This window comes from Vicugna pacos, chromosome 16 (genome assembly GCF_048564905.1).
Source record: "Vicugna pacos chromosome 16, VicPac4, whole genome shotgun sequence".
NCBI classification, from domain to species: domain Eukaryota; kingdom Metazoa; phylum Chordata; class Mammalia; order Artiodactyla; family Camelidae; genus Vicugna; species Vicugna pacos.
This window is the reverse complement of record NC_133002.1, coordinates 49017875-49043026: the sequence shown is the minus strand read 5'-3', so window position 1 is coordinate 49043026 and position 25152 is coordinate 49017875. Positions and strand designations below refer to the sequence as shown.

Below are 25152 nucleotides of genomic sequence, written 5' to 3'. Positions count from 1 at the left end.
GAAAGGAGGAAGGGAAGGAGGGAAGGAGGGAGGAAGGAACGAAGGGAGTCCAAGTAATGGACAATGGTCTCTACTTAATTATTTTGTTATTTTTATTTCCTTTCCTTTAGACACCACTATTTCACAGCCCTTTTTAAAAATACAATTGCATGTGGGTTAATGACTCAGATCCACAAAGCAAATAAAAAAGAAACAGATTATTACTGGATAAAATGAACCACTAAGAGGGAAAGAAATCTGAATCAATGGTGACTTTTAGCTCTGAATGATGGGGACTTCTCTTGCTTTATACCATCCTTGGCAACAAATAGGTACTTGGTAGGGCACAGAAACCAAGAAACGCAACAACTTTTAAGCCAAACTGCACTAGTCTTGAAAATAAAAAATTAGGTCAAATTTTTATAATGATCAAATTCTTGTTCTTCAAGGAAGAAGACAGACATGAGCTGAAAGGAGCCAACAGGCAGCCAAAAATTCCTGGAAAAAGTAACTGTACCAACACTCTGAAGAGGTGAAAGAAGGCAAGTGTGTAGGTTGCCCAAATACCACCTGGGGGAAATGACTGGTAAGCATGCTACAGAATGCCTGCCCCCACACTAAAATTTTATTGACCTGAATATTGCTTTAAATAAGTGATGGCTGGAGTTCAGAGATTTTATTTTTACTTGTAATGGAATTTGACCAGTATTTTTTTTTCTTTCTGGCAACCTAAGATTGTGTTTTCCTTCCCATGGTACGCTCAGACTGACGGAACAGTCTCTCTCCCCTTGAACCAAGGGTCTGAGAGTCAAAGCACATTACCTTTAGAAGTAACACAGTGTTAGAAATCATCTCTCTACCAAAATAGTTACTCAAACTTCACCACAGAGCCCCAGGGTAACAAGTATTTGCAAGAACTTAGCCTTAGTACTCACTGAAACAAAAGTGAAGCAGAGGCCAGCTCCCCTCTGTGCCAGCTGCTCTGTGTCGAGCCGAGGTTTTGCTAGCATCACTGACATCAGAGTTGGCAGACCAGACTGCTCCTCCGATACTTCCTTTGCAGTACTGCCATCTAAACCATAGAGGGGCTGTTCTACTCGCCGCTGGAAAACATTAAAAAAAACCACACAAATTACAGGAGAAAGAAAATCTGATGCTGCCAAAACATGTGACAGATTAAAATACAGCATTAGATATGAGAAAGATTTAAAAATATATATATAAATATATCTGAAAGCAAATATGGAAAGCATAATAACATTATCACTGGATTGTAACCTATCTATAAAACTGAGTTAATATCTTAAATTCCATAAAATTACATTTTAATGGTTCTATATTTACATAACACTGAATTTGCAAATTACTTTGTACAGTTCAACAAACAACTTCATAATATCCTCATTTCTACAAAGGAAATGTTATTGCTATCCTCCAGGTAAATGAAGATTAAGACATCTCTCCTGTACTTTATAGGTAGAGCTTATTTCACTCTCAATTCTACTCTTACCATACTATATACCTACATGTGAAAATCTAAAGTAAATACAAGTAAAACAAGTTCAATTGTACACTAAAAGAATAATACACTGCAATTATGTAGATTTATTATAAAAATGTAAGGATGGTTCATTATTCTGTCTCCTAGTGTAATTCATTTATGTGGGGGGAGGGAGGAATCAAATTCTTCCCTTTAGATGCCAAAAGAGATTTGCACTTGTTGGGTAACATTAAAAAAAAAAATACTGGAAGTATCCATTTTTAATACTCTTTGTAGTATTTTTTCAGAAATAAATATATAATACTAGAGACATTTTCACTAAAATTAGGAACTAGACAGGGATTAACACATTAAAATCACAATCATTCAACAGTATCATACAAATTTTAGCCAATATCATAAGGAAAAAATAAGAGGAATATAAACACTGGAAAATATTAAAAAGTGTCACTTTTGGATGATATAACTATTCACAAAGGAAACCAAACAAATCAACTGGAAAATAACAAATAAGAGTTCAGTAAGACAGCCAAATATAAAATAAATATACAAAAATCATTAACTTCCCCATGGATCAGCAACAATTGATTATAATCAGAGCATGTAGTAACAGAAGAAAAAGCAGATTCAAAATACCCATAAAAATACTTAGAAGAAAACTTAAGAACCATGCAGATTACACACAAAGAAAAACCATAGCTTCACTGATGAATATAAAATATTACCCAAATTAAACGGCAGTACTATGATCCTGAATTCAAATTTTATACATGTCAAATTTCTCAAAAAGCCAATGCTTAGGGCTTTCTGTTTGTTTTTGTTTTTGTTTTTTTGCAAGAGAGAGTGTTGTGGTGGTGCAGTGATCATCTATGTTCTCTCTTGCTCTCTTTTGGGGGATTGTTTTTCTGGATTTTCACAAGTTAATTCTGAGGTTCACTTGGAAAAATAATCAAAATTAGTCACATAATTTTTGATAAAGAATATCAGAGAAACCTGACTAGCTATTAAAACTTACTACAAAGCAGTATTAATTAAATCAGTATAATACTGGTACAAGAGCAGACAGATTGAGCAGTGGCACAGAAAATTCAGAAACAGACCCATACAATATGGATATATAATTTATTAAAGTGCATTTCAAATTAGTGGGAACTTGTTACAAAGATAATAGGATATTTGCATTGTATTAGAAAAAAAGGAAAAGCAGATTGCCTTCTTATATCATACATAAAAATTACAAGAAAATATAAACAAATGTTTTTATGATTTTCTAGCGGGAAAGGACTTTTTAAACATGACATTAAAAATACAAACCATATAGGAACATCTAAGAATAAGACAAAACCAGCAAGTCATGAAAGAAAAACATTAATAAATTTGACTTCAGTATTTTTTTTACTTTTGAATGGTGAAAGTTAAATGACAAATTACAAACAGGCAAAAAGTATTTACAGTGTAAATGACAATGAGTTAACAATCTTAATAAATAATGTGCTCCTATTCATCAGTAAGAAAAAAACAAATACTATATTAAATAAATAGGCAAAGGAACTGAACAAGCATTAAGAGACATTCAAAAGGCCAATTAAACATATGAAAAACTGTCTAATATCACTAATGAAGAAATGCAAGTTAAAACAAGGTTATTCTTCTCATTGGCAAAGATTATAATGATAAAATTCAGTATTAGAAGGTTATGTAAAACCTGGGACTCTCAAACTGCTGATAACCTACTAACAATTATGTGATGACATTTTGAAGTGAGCATATTTTTTGACTTAAGAGCTATACTTTGGAAATTTTCCAAAGGGAAAAAATGCATACAGTACAAATGTATATACAAGGACATTCATTACAGCATTATTTATAGAATACAAAATGTTTAGAGGCTATTGGTTAAATACACTAATACAATGGAAGTGAGGAACTGTACTGTATGAACATACATATAAACATATATGCCCACTAAACCCTCTAATAACAGTTCTTGTGGAGAGGACTTTGTATCTTACCACTTCTGAATTAAGACTTTCATAATCAGCATGTACCCTTTTATTAGGGAAAATGAACATTCTCATTTTAGAAAATAAAATAAAATAAAAATGATCCTAACAAAAGAATTTATTTTTTTTTAAATCTACCTCCTTAAGACCAATACTCCTACCCCACTGAATAAAATGGTTTAATTCAGGCTCCAGAACACCTGTGATACCCATTCACACTATTCTCACTACTTGGGAGAAAGTATCATTGAAGCTGCAACAGTAAAATAAATCATTGTTATATATTCAATAAATATTTTTCAAGGGCTTAAAGATTTTAAAATATATCTAACACAGCAGGCTAGAATGTTTGTACCAACCTCCCCTAGAAAACAACCATAAAAACAGGACCAAAAAAAAGATACTAAAAGTATAGAAAAGTTGCGGGAAAAAAAGTATAGAAAAGCTGGTAAAATAGTAGAGATCTGTCACAGTAAAATCTAAGGGAAATTAGGAACACAAGAAAGGTAAAAGAAGCACCAAAGTCACATTTGCCCTAAGGGTACCTACAGATTTTGAATTTCCATTTTCAGGGCACCATGTTGTCAAGAGAACAGTCACAGGGCAAATCCATCCAGAGTAGGGGGTTCAGTAAGAAACCCTTCCCACTTTATGCTGCACTTCCAAAGGGCTACAATCTCACAGAAAATGTAATCCAGAAGAAAAATTTCTCCCACTTCAAGGAACTGCAACAAAGATGCCTTAGCTCTGCACCCGGGGAGGGCGGGGGGCAGACACCTTTCTTGAGAAATGTTAACACAATCCGTATCAATATTGCCTGGGTGGTTCAAACAAACAAAATAAGCAAACCAAACAAAAGAAATACAAGCCATGAATTCAGGAGTTTGTAGTAATATAATATTGCACTGGTAGAATCTCTAGGCACTTGAAAGAAACAGACAAACATTCTCCCTGGAGGAACATATCTTCATCCTAGATCTCAAAGAAATTTCACAAATAATTTTTCAAGAACAATGAGCAGCATGCGGTCGAAATAATGAAGCAAAAAAGAAATAGAGCCCTGAGCAATAACTAGGAAAAAGAAGAAACAGCAGAAAAGATTCAAAAAAAACCCAAAAAACTTGAAATACCAGAATTAACAGATACAAACTATAAAACAACTATGTCTGCTAGATTAAAAAAAATAAAAGCAGGCTTGAAAATATCTGTAGGGAACATAAAATAACAAAATTAAGAATTCGATGGGGCAAATTAGATATAACAAAACAGAAAATTTTGGAACTGAAAGGTAAGAAACTATCCAGAATGGAGCATACAGAGACCGAAAGAAAACAGAAAAAAAGAAGAGGCAGAGCGATAAAGGGAGACAATTTAAATTTTACAGGAGGAAGAAAAAGAGAACAGGGCTGAGATAGTATCTGAAGAGACAATGGCAAATAATTATTTAGAAATGGTATAAGACACCAACCCTCAGATACCAAAAGCCCAGCAAATCACAAGCAAGAGAAATAAAAAGATGCATGATAGTAAAACTGCAGCACACCACAGACAAAAATGTTAAAAGCAGCGGGGGAGGGAGAGGAGGGGAGGAGATGCTTTCAAAAGAACTAACAAGTAAATGAAAGCTGTTTTCTTACTAGTAATAATAGGAACCAAAAGATGGTAATAATATATTCATTTGTGTTAAAAGAAAAAAAAAGCCAATCTAAAAATAAAATACACAGCAAAAACCTCTTTCAAGAGCAAAATAGTTACTTCAGCAAATAAAAACCTAGAGAGTTAACCACCAGCAGATACATACTGTACTAAAGCATACTAAAGGACTAGTGAGAGCAGAAGAATGTGACCCTAGAGTAGAAGGTGTAATATGCAAAAAGGAAAGAAGTACAAAGAGAAGGGGTATGTATAGAAACAGATCCAAATGAACACTGACAGTATATAATAATAACAACTTTTTATGAGATTAAAAACGGCAAAATAAAAACATACACCACCACTACCTAATCAGTAGCAGACAAATGAAATCAACATTCTGAGGTTATCATTTATCTGGGAGGAGGGTAAAGATACTATTAACATCAAACTTCAGCACATTAAAGATACCTGTGGTAATTTCTAAGAGAAATACCACACAGGACCTACCTACTAGTGGAGGAGTAAAATATGAAAGTTTTTTTTTCAATCCATGAAAGCAAGAAATTAAAGAAATAGTAACAGGCAGAATAAATAGAAAATATATTAAAAGATGGTATATTTAAACTCAATACAATGATAAGTACATTAAATGTAAACAGGATAAATGTTGAAGTTTAAAAAAAAGATCTTTGAATAAAGAAAAAAATTTCAACTATATATTTATCAGAAACATATAGTGAAAATATAATAACTGAAAACATAATAATGAAAAATGGATAGTATAAAAATGGAAATATTTATACCATACAATGGTGCAGATATGCTAAGAATCAGATAAACTGCATTTAGAGCAAAAAGTCACAAAAAATGAAGAGAATCACTTAATAACACATAAAGCAAAAATATAAATATAGGAAGAAACAAACAACTCCCACAATCATGAGAGTCATGAATATACCTACTCTTAGTAAGTGACAGAACAAACAGACAAAAGTCAGAATACAGAAGATTTAAACACTAGGATTAACAAAATTGACTTAATGACGAAATTATTTTGTCTAGAGATACATACATGGTCACACTATAAGGAAAAGCAAATAATAATCACAAAAATTAGAACTGTGGTTGTTTCTAGGGTGGAGGGAGGTAGCTGTGATCAGGGAAGAGCACACAGATTTCCAAGGTGCTGGAAATATGTTACTCTCTGAGCTAAGCAGTGATTACATGGAGTTAACTGCATAATGACTTCCCGGAAACATTTTTTGTGATGAGCCAGACAGAAATATTTTAGGCTTTTTAGGCAATATGTCGTCTCTGTGGCATATTCCCCTTTCTCTCTATAACTCTTAAAAAAAAATCTGAAAATCATTCTTAACTTGCCAGCTGTTGGCTGTAGTTCACCACCTCCTGCATCAAAAGGCTCATGTTTTACCTACCATTTTCTATTTAACAAAAAAATATAAAAGAATCACTTGGGGGAAAAAAGCTTAAATAATTCTTTATCCATTCTTCTCTTTCAGTGAACAGTCTTGGGCACCCACTGTGTGCCCACATGAAAACTGAACAAGATATTATCTCTTCCATATCAACTGGGGGAAGTAGTTAAAACAGTTACACCTTAGGTAATTAAGTATTGTGAGAGATGGAACCAGCAATAAACAAAAACAAAATTCCTGCTCTCATGGGATTATCATTCTGGTAGGAGAAAATGGGCAACAGATTAACTGTATAGTCAAAAACTAAAATATGTAAGTTATTAAATAAAAATATTATAATTATACCACACACTAGTAACAATGATGATCTACAACAACACACAATATGGATGAATCTCACAAAAGTAATGTTGAATAAAAGAAGCCAGACACAAGAGTATATACTATATTATTTCTTTTATACAAAGTACAAAAACAGAAAAAACTCATCTATGCTGTTAGTAGTCAAGATGGTGGCTATTCCTAACGGCAGGAAGGGGGCTATTACTGTAGTGGGGCATAAGAGGGTTTCTGGAGGATTTCTGGTATAGTTTGTGAAAATTCATTAAGCTGTAGACTTATATGTATACTCTTCCATATTTATAAATATTAATCAATGAAAAATTTAAATACATATCAAAATTTAAATATATTATGTCAGGTGGTAATAACTAAGAATTAAAGCAGGATTAGGAACAGAGTTACAAGGTGTGAGAGACTGCTATTTAAAGAAATTAGACAGAACAGATCTCTCTGATAAGGTCACTTTTGAGTAACAGCCTGATGAAGAGATTGCTAATCATGCTGTCCCTGGAAGAGGGAATAGGGAGTACAAAGGCCCTGAAGCAAAAGAGTGCTTCACAGTGTTCAGGGTACTTCAAGGAGGCCACTGTGGCTGTAACAGCATGAGGGGGAGGGAGAGCAGATGGAGTCAGGTGGATGAGGAGGCAACGATCATGTAGGAGCGTCTAGGCCATGTAAGCCTAGAACGGTTTGGACTAGCCACTGGACAATTCTGAGCAGAGGGGTGCCATGATCTATCTTAATTTTTTCAAAGAATCACTTTGGCTACTTTATTTGAATAGGTGAGACACAGGGAGAAATAGCGAGACTACTCTCAAGATTAATGCAGAGAACTAAAAGAATAGAAAAGTTGTTAGATTTGGGTATTAAAAAAAAATAGAATTTACCCATGGATTAGATAGGGCGTATGAGGTTATCATCTGAAAAAATGGACACAGTAAACTGTCATTCACCAGGACAGAGCAGACTGCAGGAAGAGCAGTTTGTTGTTGCTGTTGTTCTGCTGGTGAAAGGGGAGCAAGAGTTCCTTTGTGGATGTTTTTACGCTGTCCATTTAGTTATACAAGTGGAACTGTCAAGAAGAGTTGGGTAAGTAATTTTCAGGGAGACCAGAGCACAAGTAAAGGCCTGGCAAGTTTATTCATTCTAAAAAGCAGATATGGATAATGATGCAAGTAGCTTGGTAGATTTGGGGTAGGAGCATGTGAAGTTCTCTTCTGATTGCTCCTATCTTCTCAGTAAAATAAAAAAGTAAAGCCATCATCAGTTGAGATAGTAAACAGAAAGGAAGTGTTGCTGGAGGCTTGCAAGAAATGATAAAAATATGTAATACTCACCTAGGAAAGGGACCAAACTATGGAAATATAATAGGACTGGCAGACAACTAGAGGGTTCATGGGGTTAGTGGTCATGAACTTAAAGTGAGATCAGTCAGCAAGGGTATATGTATCTTCCTCTAACCATGCTGAGCTGCTTAGACACAGGCAAGGAAAAGGTGAAAAATTAGATTTAACCAGGGCCAGGTTTTTTTCAGGCAAGTATGACAGAGAGTGGGGAAAGGGAATTAAAGGGTGTACAAAAATCAGTGATTATAACCATGAAGCACAGAATCTAATTAGGGAGGATACAGAGTTCTAAGTGCAATGGAAAAAGAAAACAAGGTTTGGTCCTATTTAAACACCTAAGATATACTTATTTGCATAATACTGATGAGGCCCAGCCACCATTCACAGAGCTGGTAAAACTATCTAGAGACCATGGAATACATCTCTTTTGTCTTCAGATAAGACTTGACTTAAATTGGACACATGATAGATGGGGGGAGGGAGGGAGTCATACTACTAAAAACCAAATGAAAAAAATATATTTTTCAGGAAGAAAACAGTAACAGACAACAAAATTGTACAAATCATATGTGTCCCAAATAGGTAATTCTACAATCTCATTTAACATGTAAAAACTTTAATTGGCTTAAAAGTTAATAAAAATAAAGACATGGGCCTCCTCAAAAGTTATCTAACAAACCTCAACCTAACCAAACACATCTATACATCAAACATTTCTAACATTTTTAAACATAGCAAGGACGACAAAATAATAGCAAAAATCTTGAAGTTGAATACATTTTCCTAAGTCCTTTAATAATTATAACCACCCAATGAATGCATGTTTTTACGAAACAGAGAAGGGCAAGAAGTGTATTTGAAAATACTGTAACCATATAGAACATTAAATCACTTAGGAAAAGAGCAATATTAACCAACTCTGCCAAGGCAGAGAAAAGCAACTTTCCTAAACAGACACTTAGGATGAAAACTCCTGTTCTTCCTTTTCTTTAAGATCCCACAGCAATACCTGAGGCATCAATGGACAGAACATTCTTTTTTTTTTTTAACTTAAAAAAAATTTTTTGTGTGTGGGGGAGGTAATTAGGTTTATTCATTTATTTGTTTATTTTATTTATTTCTTTATTTTTTATGGAGGTACTGGGGATTAAACCCAGGACCTCATGCATGCCAAGCTGTACTCTACCACTGAGCTATATCCCTCGACCCCCCTGCTGCCCTTGAACACTTTTAAGTACAGAGTTCTTATGTGGTATCCACAAATTATCTAAAGGCACTCGAGCAAATTAACACAAAATCTTGCATTAGCTAGCTCAGGGATTCTCAACCTCGGCAATAATGACATTTTGGACTGGATAATTCTTTGTTGTGGGCTCTATCCTGCACACTGTAAGATGTTTACCAGCATCCCTGGCCTCTGCCCACTAAATGCCTCCCACCCACCCCCTAGTAGTAACCAAAAATTATTTCAGCATTGCCAAATGTCCTCTGAGGGGACAAACTATTCCTGGCTGAGAACCACTATTAACACCGTAATATTGTTAAGAGCTTCAGACCTCACTTATAGACAGGAAACAAATCTATCCCAAATTTGTGTAGCATTAGTTTCTCTGCTACATCACTAAGAAAGCCTTAAAAATAATTCAAAAGCCAGGAGCTAACCAATTTTTTTTTAAAGGAATTTAGTTACAGGAACATATAAATCTGACAAGGATAAAAACCTAGTGTCTGAGTTGGAAATCACTTCCTTGACAGAACACTGAGCTGCAGGCCTAGAGGTAATTTATTATACTGGGAGAATAGGGTTAGCTCTTTTAAAATGTAAATTTACTGATACAGATTTGAATCTAAGTTGAATGATTCATAGACAGTCCTATGAATGTTTCTCCTTAATGCCTCATTCCCCTTGGGTAATTAATGGAAGAGAAACTTTGCTTGAGTGTTCCTGGGCTTCTTGTCTCCTAGAACAGGTGTCAAATTTCTCCAGGTGAATGCTTACCGGTAAGGGATTGGATAAGGAATGTTGCGGTGAGGATCGTGCAACTGGTGGAACACTTCTGCCAGGGCTGGTTCCTGGCCCGCTTCCCCCAGCAAACTGGCCAACAGGGAAAAATGGATATGAATAATTCACAACAGTACTATGCTTCAGATAAGGAGAGTAAAAGATTAACACAACAGGTCTTAATTACATATGGCCCCTTTAAGTCAACAAATCTTATTCTAGAGAGAAAATGCCATGTAAGCCAAATTCTACTAAATTTTCAATGAGAATTTAAAGAGGAGCTCCAGCAGAAATATACCAAGGTATAAAGAAAACATGGCTAGAAAGCTGAAAGTACACATGGTTTTGAAAGGACATAAGAGAAGAATGTTTTCCCTTCTTGTCTCAAAATACACGAAGCAAGAATACAGTGGTACAGTGGATGTTAGTGTCTTCTTTAGTAACCACTAACGATGGGTCAGTGAGCTCACTACAGGTTCCACTGGACTAGAGGGAAGAGGACAAAAGAAGAGTCCAAGCCACTCCACTTCAATCTTTGTAAGACACGAAACCTAGTCTGACCAAGAGAAAAATCACCTCATTTGTGAATTTTTATATCATCACAGACAAGACACATCATAAACAAATTTAAATTTAGGAAGCCAGCAGCCATTTCCTCTTATAGAGAGAGATGGGGCACCATTAGATTGATGAAGATGGGGAGGAAGGGGAGGAGAGCACAAAGGCAAAATACTGCTTTCTAAAGCCTTAAATGAAAGGATTTAGGTTTTATAAAATCACTAGTTGTGTTTTTTTTTTTTCAAAAAACTTAACTTACCTCAAAATAATCACTAATTTTATGTCCCCTAGGAGTGCCTTTCCCTGAAAATGAAACCAAAGTAAGTATAGTTTTTCGAATAACACACACAAGTAAACCATCATTCACTAAAATGTACTAAGTATTCAGTAACTGCACATACTATTATCAATTCAAGTGTCAATTTTACTTTTAACATATTAGTCAAAATACCTGTATCCTAAGAACAGAGACCATTTCCTCCAGAAAATAAAAGACTAAGTAAGCAATGAAAGATTTTTTGAGAGCCTGCTTTCATTTAAGATTCACTAATCTTTTATAAGTATGCTAACAAAACTTATGCTACAACTCTGAATCAAAATAAAACTAAACTATAATCCACACCCACAACTAAGAACAAAGAATTCAAAACAAACTCATCAGAACTAAAGGGTTAATTCTATTTCACACAAAAAAAACTTTATGCCTTCTCACTTTGGGAGGATTTTCCCCATAAAAGTAAAAAATGATTTGAAGATTAAAAATTTTAAAAATGAGGAAAAAAAAAGGCTAGGACTTTCTTCGAAGTCCTTCCATTTCATTTATTGTCTCTTTAATTATTAAAAGAAATCTGGCATTATGACCATCATATTTACAGATTTATTCCACTGGGCACTGATGTTCAACTAAATAATTGACATTGAAGAGGACGAAATAAAAGGACAACCATGTAAATGAAAGCATTTCTGCTTGCCTATTATTAACAAATCACTGATCTAATGCAAGACAGTTAAAACTGCAATGTAACCTCTTTTCTGTACAATAAATGCTTAATCTAAATTAAAACCTGTGTCAAGAATACTGTTAACTTACAGCATGGAAAAGCAGAGTCCACAAAGAACTATCACTGTTTTGCCAAGTGTGTATCTAATGGCAAGTCCATAATAAACAGCCTGATATTCCCTTAAGGAATATAAATCTCCTTTGTTAGGAATCCCTGTACACAAACTAATTACTTAGTATGGACTGGAAATTTTCTAAGTACATAAGAATTTAGTATTTTTATTGGTGTGAAATTACTACTACCTTGGCTAGTTTCATATGGTTCAGCTTTTCTTTTCCGGTTTCGCTGGTCATTCTGTTTTTTCTCAGGAGTCTGTTAAATACCATATACATCACAATTAGCATTTTGTTAAATTTTTCACATTATGAAAATCAGACAGTATGTACAAAATATCAAATCTATAAGAAGACTTAACTGGCACGGACAAGCCCTAAACTAGTGTCCTGCTCTAGGGCAGGGTCATGCAAAGTGTACAGGATCTGGAGTCAAACCATCTACACCATTTTTGACAAACTATTCAAAATGTCAGAACTTCAATTTACTCATCTGTAAATCAGGGCTGCTGCAAAGCTTAAATAAGATATTTTATAAAGCACAAATGTAGTACAACCATCTAGCATACGATAGGCTCTCAGACAGTAGCTATTAAAATATTTCTAATTTAAAAGAGCTTAAATTCAATCCCTTTTTTCCAAAAAGGAAAAAAATCTGTATAATCAACTAGCTCTAATTTTTTGAAAGTTTTTGCATCTAAGTGCAAAGTAGGTAGTTACATATCCATGCAGCCAGGCTATTTGCCTTAAAAAACAAATAAATAAATCTTCAAATTTTGTTACCAAAGTCTGCCAGGCCACACTGACCCACTCTGTTGAAGTACTGACAAGTGCTAAAATTCAAATGCGCCTAAGCCAATTCAGCTACAACTACAAATTTCTACCCTTTTTTGATGGCAACTAAGCCAAAATTTTAAAAGATAATGCCCGTACATGATTATCATAATAAAAACCTATTAGGGCCACATCACAACTACAGAAACAGCATGCAACTCAAAGGGGAGTCATTCACACAGACCCTAAAAGTGTCCCAGAGTTATGCACTGCTATTGTTTAACTGAGATGGAAAGCACGGAAATATGAAAAGTCTTGCAATGGATGTGGTTTTCTTACCTCTACCTCTTTATCACTCAAGGACCCCACGCTGCACAAGCTCTGGTTGGAAGACTCACTATTGAGTGGCCCCTAGAAAGGAAAAACAAACAAATAAATAAATAAATAAATAAAAAGAAACTAATTTAAAATGACAGCAAAACTGGGGAAGAAATCTGTTGATTTTGATATCTAAGTCAAGTCAAAGAAGCTAAGAATTAACTGTAACACCTCTGAGCCAACTTGAAAAGAATCCAATCAACCACATGGTACAGGGCGCTCATGTTAAAATTCTCTAGTTACTATTATTTTCATTTCCTTCACAAACTCTGTACTCGTGCAAACCTTCTAGAGTACTTCCACATGTCACAAATTCATTATGTAAAACAAGCAGGGGAAATCAATTCTCTTGGCCTCTTGTATCATGCAGGCAATATCTGAAAGTTGAGATGTTAAGGATGTTCCTTATGAAGGTTGGTCAGAGACCTTAATGAAGGAAACACTTTTCTGAATCATGCATTAAAAAGGCATGGCTGCTGGCTCAAAAAACAGTTAAAGAGGTTGACAGCATGAAGATCTCTGCTCATTTGCTCCTCAGTGAAACTGATGAAAATTATTTTTAAAAACTACCATTCAAAGCCTCTGACTATGGTCCCTAAGGGCAAACAGCAAATGAAGAAACAACTATACAATAAAATCTATAAAAATTCAGTCTGAAAGGTAAAAAGTGGTATTGAATCAACACCATGCCCTCCCTTCCCCTCCCATCTCAGCAAGGCTCCAGACTGCTGCAGCCAAGAACACAAGGCTCCCTCTTTCCCTAGCTCAGTCCACAGGCTTTCTTCCTGGGAGCAGCAGGACTTGAAGTTTCTCATCCTATCCCCAGCCCTCTATTGCTGAGAATAAGTCCCAAGCAAGTATATCAAAGACAGGCATCTCCCTTCTGCCCCACATACCTCTGGAACAGAGGCCCTGCCTTAGGCATGGTACACTGAGAATGCTAGGACCCCAATAGCCCTTTTGCCCAGCTCATGAAATAGTGCTTCCACACCAGGAGAGACAAGTTGCTTTGCGTGCCCCATCCCCACCCTAACCTCTCCAGCACTCAGCTCCTACAGCCTGAATGTCAGTCACAGAGAAGCTCACCACTGTCCTCATCCCCAGCTCCAGAACCCTGGCTTAGATATTTTGCCAAAGAGGAAAAAGCAGGAACACACAGTACCAAATCTTCCCAAAGGACCTGACTTCATTCTTAACAACATGTGGACAAATTTAAGTCTAAGAATATTCAACTGGAGGTTGTGGTAAAAGGCAAATGAAAAGCAATTCATGTACTGAACATACAGTCTAGACTGTGGGTCAGTTACTTTCCAAGAGAGAACCAGGGAATAAGACACTCAAGAGCCACCCTTCGGTCAGAACAAATAGCAAACATTGACCTCAGAAACTTTTCCTTACAAGGAGCCCCAATTTGGATTAGTTTGTAGAGGAATTTATGCCTCAGAGCATCATTGAAAACAAGAGAGCAATCTGGGTAACTACTGGAGTTTAACAGCTGGGTTGGTCAGGAAAAGAGAGTTCTACCAAGTACCAGTCTTCCCAAGGTGCCTGCAGGCAACCCGAAAGCCATGCCTCCCTGAAGAACACCATCAGAGGATTAGCTCTGGGGGCACAGGGTGATAGAACAGACTTCACTAAAATCCAGCCAGTCATTAAACAAATAAACAAGCAAATAACATGGACAAGTCCCCAAAGAACAGGATGAGAAATCAGTACCCAGAGTTACTACAATGTATCATCTAAAATGACCAATTTCCAAAGAAAAATCATGAGGCACGCAAAGAAACATAAGTATGAGCCATACACCACGGGAATAAAGTAGGCGAAAGAAACTGCCTGTGGGAATGATCAAATGTTGAATTTAACAGAAAAGTATTTCAAAATAGCCACTATAAATATGTTCACAGAACCAAAGGAAATAATAAAGAAGTAACGGAAGGTATGAATGACAATGTTGCATCAAAAAGAGAACATCAATACAGATACAGAAAGTTTGTGTGTGTATGTGTGTATGTATGTATGTATGTGTATATACATATATATATATATATATATATATACATACACACACATAATGTATGTATGTGTATATATATATAAAACAAATGGGAATTCTGGAGTTGCAAACTACAATAACCGAAATAAAAGATGCACTAGAGAGGTTCAACAGTAGAATTAAACTGACAAAAGAAATAATTAGCATATTTGAAGATATATCAACAGAGATTATGCAAACTGGGAGAGGAAACTCGAGCTTCAGGGAAATGTGGAAAATGGTTAAGTACATCACGAAGCACATAATTGGGATATCAGGAGAGGAGAACAAGAAAGGAGCAGAAAAAATATTTAAAGAAATAATGGCTGAAACCTTATCAAATTCATTAAAAAAAAAATAAACTTACCAATACAAGAAGCTTAATGAACTTCCACTAGGATAAACACAAAGAGGCCCATAAACAGATATACTGTAGGGAAAATGCTCAAAAGCAAAGGAGAAAATCTTGAAAGCAGAACTATAACTTACAAGTAATCACTTACAAGGGAATTCCAATAGGATTAACAGCTGATTTCTGAGCAAAAACAATGCAGGGCCAAAAGGCAGCAGGATAGAATATTCAAAGTACAGGGAGAAAGGGTCAACCAAGAACCCTACACTGAGCAAACTGTTCTTTTAAAAATAAGGCAAAAGAGAGATTTCTCAGAAAAACAGCAAGGAACTTCCTCAACCTGATAAAAGGGCATCTACAAAAAAACAAAAACAAAAAAAAACCCTGACAACAACAACAAAACAAACAAAAAAAACCCCCAAAACCCTACAACTAACATTATACTTAATGGTTAAAGACTGGATGCTTTCCTCTAAGATGTGGAACAAGACTAGAATGTTTTTTCTCTCCCACATCTATTAAACATTATACTAGAGGTTCTAGCCAGGCAATTTTGCAAGGCATTCAGATTGGAAAGGAAGAAGTAGAACTATGCCAATTCATAGATGACATACTCTTATATATGTAAAACCCCAAAGGATCCACTAAAATACTACTTGAACTAATAAACAAATTTAATAAGATTACAGGATATAAGACCAATATACAAAGATCAATTTTATTTCTATAAATCTGCAATGTAAAATCTGAAAATGGAATAAATAAAATAATTCCAGTCACATTAGCAACAAAAAGAACAAAATACTTAGTAATAAACAAAAGAAGTGTAAAACTTACACTGTGAAAACTACCCAAAAAATTATTGCAAGAAATTAAAGATCTAAGTAAATGGAAAAACACCCATGTTCACAGATTAGAAGACTTGACATTGTTAGGATGGCAGTTCTCTCCTGGCTGATCTATAGATTTAACAGAATCCTTATCAGAATTCCAGCTAACTTCTTTATATAAATTGACAAGCTTATTCTAAAATTCATAGGGAACTATAACGGACCCAAATACACAAAACAATCCTGACGAGGAATGAAGTAGGTGAACCCACATTCCCTGACTTCAAGACTTACTACAAAGCAACAGTAATAAAGACAGTATAATACTGGCATAAAGACAAGTCAATGGAATAGAATTTAGAGTCCACAGATAAATCCATAGTCTATGGTCAAATGATTATTGATAAAGGTGCCAAGATTATTCAATAAGAGAAAGAATAGTCTTAACAAATGGTACTGGGACAACTGGACAGCCATAGGCAAAGCAATGAAGATGAACCCCTACCTCACACCATACAAAAAAATTAACTCAAAATGGTTCAAGGACTTAAATGTAAGTTAAAATTATAAAACTCTTAGATGGAAACATAGAGGTAAATTTTCATGACCTCAAACTAGACACCAAAAGTGCAAACAAAAGAGAAAAATACATAAACTGGACTTATTCAAATTTAAAAACTTTTGTCGTCGAAAGAACAGTATCAACAAAGACAACCCACAAAACAGGAGAAAATATTTGCACATCACATATCTGATAAGGTACTTGCATGCTGTATAAAGAACTCTTGCAATTCAGAAATAAAAAGACAGTTAACTCAATTTAAAAGTGGGCAAAAAGGTCTAAACAGTCACTTCTCCAAAGATGAGATACAAATGACCAAAGAGCACATGAAAAGAATTTCAACATTATTAGCCAATGGGGAAATACAAATCAAAACCAAAATGGGATACAACTTCATACCTACTAAGATGGTCAGAATCAAAATGACAGCAATAAGTACTGGCAAGAATATGGAGAAACTGGAACCCTTGTACACTGCTGGAGGTAACACAAAATGGTGTAGCTGCTTTCAAAAACAGGGAGTTCCTCAAACAATTAAACACAAAGTTACGTATGACCCAGAATACTACTCCTAGGCACATACTGAAAAGCAATAAAAAACATGGACACACAAAAACCTGGACACAGATTTTTATAACAGCATTATTCACAAAAGCCAAAAGGTGGAAATAATCCAAAAGTCCATCAACTGACAAATGGATAAACAAAATCTGGTGTACCCATACAATGAAATGTTATTTGGCCATAAAAAGGAATCAAGTATTGATACATGCTACAATATAAACATTGAAAACATTTTGCTAAGTACAAGAAGCCAGTCACAACAGATCACATATCAAATGATTCCATTCATATGAAAATCCAGAAGAGGAAAATCTAAGACAAACAGAAAGTTAGTAGTTCCTTAGGGCAGGAGTGGGGGTACATGGAGGGAACAGCTAAAGAGTATGGGGTTTCTTCTTGAGATGATAAAAATATTCTAAAATTGACTGTGTTGGTGGTTGTATGTATGTGTGAATATACCAAAAACCAATGAACAGTGTAATTTAAATGGGTGAATTGTATATGAATTGTATCTCAATAAAACTGTTTAAAAAACAAGTTACCAGGCTTAGAGTCAAAAATAATTTATATTCCAATAGGGTGCATTAAGTATTCCTTTCACTGTATCCTTAAGGCACTATTTTTAAACTGTAATCAACACAATATACCAGAGAGCTTCACAGTGAGATGCTTGTGAAACTACAAAGAAAAATAATAAAGTGAAACTATGGAGAATAAAATCAAATCATGTATTCCCAGTGACATAAATCAACAAATGATCTGTTCCTATAATGATAGAGTTTCATGATGTTTTAACTGGGGGGTGGGGAGTGGGAAGCTTTATTTACATTAAGAATTCTATAATTATTGAAACTGAATCTTTCTATGTTCAAATTTTTAAAATATTCTGTTCATAAAATGTTTTTTGTAACTGTTATGAAGCATTTTCCTCCCTGGATAGTAATAAGACCATATACTACATTTTAATTATTTGCTTTACCTGCCAACTACTCCTCACTTTCAAAAGGAAATGGTAGGAGTAGGTTATAGCTCAGTGGTAGAGCACATGCTTAGCATTCACAAGGTCCTGGGTTCAATTCCCAGTACCTCCACTGAACATCAGAAAAGAAATTTAAAAAACAAAAAAGAAATTAAAAAAAAAAAAAAGGAAATGACAAGTGTGATGAATAGAGACAAGAGAGAACTGAAGAATCTATTTTTATTAGCAATTACTAATAATAACATAAACTGTAAAGTGTTTAACAGTGGTGTACATTCTAGTAGTTGAAAGAAATTTGCAAGAGGCACAAAGATCCTTGTGGTTCCTTGAGTATGTGTGTCTAACTAAAAGAAAAAAAGTATTAAGAATTACTGAATTCTCCCTTTCCCTGTCCTTTTCTGATGCACAGCATCTCAAATTATTATAACATCATTAGACTAAATTTAATTAACAGGGATAAATGATATACCTTCCCTGTTCTAAAACAGCTGTCTAATAAGGTAGCTAACCAAATGATTTTAGGCAAACAATCTTATCTTTCAAAAGTATTACTATCGTTAAAAAACAAATAAGGGAGAAAAAAATGAACTAAATTAAAGGATAAAAAGGCATGACTAAATTCCATAGATAAAAAAGCATAACTAAATTCAATGTATGATCCTTGATTTGACCCTGGATATCAAAACAAAGCAAAAACAAAAGACATTACTGGGACAAAGGCAGAAACTGAATATGGACTATATATTAGATAATCAAGTTTCAGTCTATTATGGTCAGTTCCTCAGTTGTAAATTTTCCCATTTGCTGCATCTTTTTTACTAAGGTGCTTTTATAAGTTTTGTATGAGTTTATATTCAGTTTTGGGAGTGTCCTCCACATTTCAGGGGTCAAGGAGCAGTCAGTCCCAAGGGAATTTTAATGGTCACCTATGCCAGTGCCCTACAACATTCATCATATTTATATATTACTTTTCCTGCCCAGGATTTCCACACATTTATATATTAGTTCCAACACATTTATACATTATTTTTCTGCCCAGGATTTCCACACAAGGTTGGAGCTTCCATTTTTTGTGGCAGGCTTTTAACAGCCACAATCCAAAGTTAAGTGGCTTTCTTGTAGTAACCTATAATGAAAAAGAATACAAAAACGAATATATGTATGTATATGTATGACTGAAACATTATGCTGTACACCAGAAACTGACAACATTGTAGACTGACTATGCTTCAATAAAAAAATTATAAATATATAAAAAATAAAATACAGTTAAGTGGCTCACTTCTGTCCTATGTTTTGGAATGGTAGGCAGTTTTACTAATCCTAATTAATAGACAAGTTTGCCCCTTTCCAATTCCCAGCATTATACAGAGCCAGTTCTAGTCTTTAGCCTCAATTACTATTCTCAGGAGTAAATTAAATCGCAAGGCCTAAAAGCTTATGGGTTACCAAAGTCTAACTCCCATTAACCACTGTGACATCTTCATATAGAAACTAGAATAACTGGGATTCAATTTTTCCAATACTGCTGACATTCAGGAATTATATAATTTTCATGTGTTTCATTTAGCCACTTTACTGAATTGTTATTCTTTCTAATCATCTCTCAATTTGTTCCTTTTGATTTCATTATCTACATATAAATCACAGCATTTTAAAATAAATTTATATCCTCATTTCCACAATTTATATCTCTTATTTGTTTCACATTTTACTGCTTTGAATAAAACAACATAATCATCATAAAGAAAGAACACTGTTTTGTTCTTCTTTTTCAAGGTAACTTTCTTGTGCTTTACTATTAAAAACTATAAGAAGACTGCAAAGAGCCAAAACAATCTTGTAAAAGAACAAAGTTGGGGGTCTCTCACTTCCTGATTTCAAAACTTATTACAAAGCTACAATAATCAAAACATATGGCACTGGCATTAAGTTGTAACATATAGACAAATGGAACAGAATTCAGATCCCAGAAATAATCCCTCACATATATGGTCAAATGATTTTCTTTTTTTTTGCTGATCTTCTTTTTCAGTTTTATTGAGATATAATTACAACTCTGCATAAGTTTAACAGGCACATAATGACTTCACATAAAATGATCTGACAAGGGTGCCAAGACCCCTCAAAGATGAACAACAGTCTTTTCAACAAACTGGTGGGAAAATGGATATTCACACACAGAAGAATGAAGCTGGACCCTTACCTTACAAAAATGAATTCAAAATGAATGACACCAAAAGAACAAGCAATAAAACAAACAAAAAAAACAGACTACATCAAAATTTAAAACCTCTGTGCATCAAAGGACACAATCAGTAAGAGTAAAAAGGCAACCCACAAAATGGGAGAAAACATTTGCAAACCATGTATCTTTTTATACAGGGTTAACATCCAGAATATATTTTTTAAATTTCTATAAATCAACAAAAGTTAAACAAACAACCCAATTAAAAATGGGCAAAGGATTGGAATAGACATTTCCCCAAAGAAGGTATACAAATGGCCAACAAGTACATGAGAAGATGCAACATCAGTAATCATGTGAAATGTAAATCAAAATCACAATGAAATGGGGGAGGAGGGTATAGCTCAGTGGCACAGTGTGTGCTTGGCATGCACAAGGTCCTGGGTTCAATCCTCAGTACCTCCACTAAAAATAATAACCAAATAAACCTAATTACCTCCTCCCCAAATAAAAATAAACAGGATAAAAAAGAGAGTTCATGGCAAAATCACAATGAGATACCATACCACTTCACACCCATTAGGATGGCTACTACCAAAAAAACAGAAAATAAGCACTGCTAAGGATGTGGAGAAACTGAAACCTTTGTGTGCTGTTAGCTGGGACTTTAAATGGTGCAGCCACTATGGAAAATAGTATGGCAGTTCTTCAAAAAATTAAGAATAGAATAATCATATGATATAGCAATTCCACTTCTGGGTATATATCCAAAAGAATGGAAAGCAGGGTCTCAAAGAATTATTTGCACACTTATGTTCATGGCAGCATTATTCACAACACCTAAAAGGCAGAAGCAACACAAGTGTCCATTAATATAAATGGAAACAAAATGTGATATATATCCATATAATGGAGTATTAGTCAACCTTCAAAAGGAAGATAATTCTGACACATGCTACAAATAAACCTTGAGGACATTATGCTAAGTGAAATAAGCTAGTGACAAAAAGGTAGATACTGTGTGATTTCACTTAAAGGAGGTATCTATTATTATTTTTTAAAAATCACTTGGAGAGGGATGTAATTAGGTTTATTTACTTATTTGTTTATTTTTAAAAGAGATTCTGGGGATTGAACCCAGGACCTTGTGTATGCTAGGCATGTACTCTACCACTGAGCTATACCCTCCCCAGGAGGCATCTAAAATGGTCAAATTCGTTGAGACAGAAAGTAGAATGGTGGTTTAAGGAACTGGAGAGAGGAGGAATGGGGAGTTCGTGTTTAACGAGTACAGAGGTTCAGTTTTGGAAGATGGAAAGAGTTCTGGAGACTGATTGCACAATGTGAATGTACTTAACAATATTGAACTCTACACTTAAAAATGGTTAAGACAACACATTTTATGTTATGTTTATTTTACCACAATTAAAACTTTTTAAAAAAATAAAACTACATTAATTGTTGTTTTCTAAATTAGAAAGTTGAGATGGCTATTGAGTTTAACCAAATGCTTTTTTTAAAAAGTTACTATTTATTTGCTCTAATAATAATAATAGCCAGCACTTCTGCAGCACTTCTATGGGCTGGGCATTCTATATTGGCACATTTGATTCTCACAAATGATAAAAACCAAACTGATTTTTTTATAAAAGTACAAAAGCAATTCAAAAGCCTTTTCAACAAATGGTACTGAAGCAATTAGGCATCCATAGGCAAAAATATGAACCTCAAGTTAAACCTCATACCTTATTTTTAAAAGTAACTCAAATTAGATCATTAACTTAAATATAAAACAGAAAACCAGAAACCTTTTAGGGAAAAAAAAGGAGGGGGCACAGGGGGAGAAAATCTTCAAAACCCAGGATCAGGTGAAGAGGTCTTCAATATGATACAAAAGCTTGATCTATAAAAGGACAAATTAATGAATGGAACCTCATCAAAATTACTTTCACTCAGCAAAAGACTCTATAAGTAGGATGAAAAGACAAATCATGAACTGGAAGAAAACAGTTGCAAACCACATATCTGACAAAGGACTTAAAATTATGAACCTCAACTTAGAACTAAAAACTCAAGTTTTTCTTTTTTTTAATCCAATTAGAAAACTGGCAAAAGACATGAACAGATATTTCACTGAAGAGGATATAAAGATGGTTAATAAGCATGAGAAAGGATGTTCAACATCATTAGCCATTAGGGAAATACAAATTCAAACCACAGTAAGAGTTCATTACACCTAACAACAGCAACAACACTAAATGTTGGCAAGTATTAAAAGAAAACTGAATCATTCATACATTGCTGTGAGAATTTATATAAAAAGGTATAGCCAATTGGGAAAATTGTTTGACAATTTCTTTTAAAACTAAAAGTGTACTTAACATCTATCATATGATCTAGCAATTATGCTACTGGACATTTGTTCCAGAGAAATAATGTTCATGCAAAAACCTGCACACAAATGTTCATAGTGGCTTTATTCGTAACAGCCAAAAACTGGAAACAAATCAAATATCCTTCAGTGACTGAATGGTTAAACAAACTGTGGTATATCCATGGAATAGAATACTACTCAGCAAAAAGAGGAATGAATACTTATATATGCAACAACTTGGATGAACTTCAAGGTAATTAGGCTAAGTGAAAAAAGCTAATCTTAAATGGTTATATATTGTATGATCTTATGTGTATATATATGAAAAATATATACACTTCTTGAAATGTTGAATTTACAGGGATGAAAAACAGATTAGTGGTTGTCAGAGTTAGGGTTTCAAGGAGAGGGGTGGCGAAGGACACAAAGGAGTAGCAGGAGAGAGTCTGGTGGTGATGAAGCAGTTCTGCATCTTGATTGTGGTGATGGACACAAAAAGCTACACAAGTGATAAAATTGCAAAGTAGTACATGTGTACACACACACACAATGATACAAGTATAATATGAAATCTGAATGAGTTCTGTTAATTTTACGAAGGTCAATTTCCTGGTTTTAATATTGTACTCTAACTACGCAAGATGCTCACATTGGGAGAGGATGGGTGCATGGAACCTCCCTGCTCTTTTTTCTTCTTTCTTTCAATTTCTTTTGAATCTAAAAATATTTTGAAACAAAAAGTTTTTTATGTGTTATTTATTTGCTGTAGTTAAGAAATAAAAATAGTAAACAATACTCAGGTAGCCCTTGCTACACGGGCCAGGTATTTTATATCAGCACAGTCAATCCTCCTAACAAACTATTATGGGCTAACTGTGTCCTCAAATTTATACACTGAAGCCCTAACCCCCAATACCTCAGAATATATTTAGAGACACGGCCTTTGAAGAGGTATTAAGCTAAAATGGGTCATTAGAGTAGACCTTAATCCAATATGACTGATGTCCTTATACAAAGTGGAAATCAGGACACAGAGACACCAGACATGCACAGGCATAGAGAAAAGATCGTATGAGGACACAGTGAGAAGATGGCTATCAAATCAAAAAGAGAAAGCCTCAAAAGAAATCATTCCTGCTGATACCTTGATCTTGAACGTCTAGCCTCCAGAATAGTGAGAAAATAAATTTCTATTGTTTAAGCCACCCAGTCTGTGTTATGGCAGCCCTAGCAAACTAATGACAAACTTCATATGATAGCTATTAGTAGTCTCATTTACAGATGAGGAAACTGTAAGAAAAGTTTAGTAAACTCCCCAAAGTTACACAACTGGGAAGAAGCAGAGCCAAGATCTGGACCAAAGTGACCTGGCTTCAAAATAAGTGCTACTAACCAGCCAGCTATACTCTAGGTACATTAGTACATAGTCATCTATTACATGTATTAATAAAATTTTAAAATATTGAACTTGTCTGACTCAGGATAAACTCCCTGAAACAAAATAAAGGAATTATCTCTGGGAGCCATTTGCTACTATTTTTATTTGAATTTAAACATCTAATATATTCATAAAATGAGATTAGGTTTATTCCTTCATATGTGTCAGGTTTTGCTATCAGAGTTTATTATTCCTATGTTATTATTTAACATGAGAATTACCTATTTCTTGAAAGGTTAGGAGACCACCAATAACTTGGGAGTGTAATTTTTTGCCCTGATTCAAGGAGTAGGAGGAAGAGAAGGAAGAGAAAATAATTTTATAATCTTCCTCGATTTTCCCTTGGTTATAGGAGTCTATTCTGATTTTTACATCTTACTTTTGTCAACATTAATTTCTACTATCTTTGAGTGAAATTTATCTACTTCAGTGAGATTTTCATAGTAATATATTACTAACAGCATCCATTTCCAGTTTCTTCTCTTTGTAGGTCCTCAGTGTCTTTTGTTATATCCCATTTACTTCCCCCAATTTCTTCTTTGTTTCCTAATTTTCCAACTCTGGATTAATTTCTATTCTTCACTCTATTGAAAGTCAGCCCTCTACTTATGATTTGTTTTGTCATGTTTTGTTTTAATAAGAATAAAAGAAAAAAAAGAATTTTTAAACAAAGTGTAAAAATAAGTTAAGACTCCACAATAAAAGTCCCATTTTTTATACTAACATTTAAGCTGTTTACCCTGTCTCCTGCTAATAATGATT

General features: G+C 34.4%; 1 protein-coding gene across 5 annotated transcripts in view; it reads right to left on the bottom strand.

The window, feature by feature from the left end:
* TLK2 (tousled like kinase 2) overlaps nucleotides 1-25152 on the bottom strand; it is a 114648-nt gene that overhangs the window by 51966 nt on the left and 37530 nt on the right. For 4 of the 5 annotated variants that reach the window (XM_072939364.1, XM_072939365.1, XM_031685570.2 and 1 more), the window contains 5 exons: nucleotides 13030-13101; nucleotides 12106-12175; nucleotides 11062-11105; nucleotides 10242-10337; nucleotides 915-1082 (listed from right to left, as the gene is read on the bottom strand). In XM_072939364.1, the coding sequence (XP_072795465.1) occupies nucleotides 915-1082; nucleotides 10242-10337; nucleotides 11062-11105; nucleotides 12106-12175; nucleotides 13030-13101 (450 nt within the window). The remainder of the gene's footprint in view (nucleotides 1-914; nucleotides 1083-10241; nucleotides 10338-11061; nucleotides 11106-12105; nucleotides 12176-13029; nucleotides 13102-25152) is intronic. The other variant, XM_072939363.1, reaches the window with a different exon arrangement.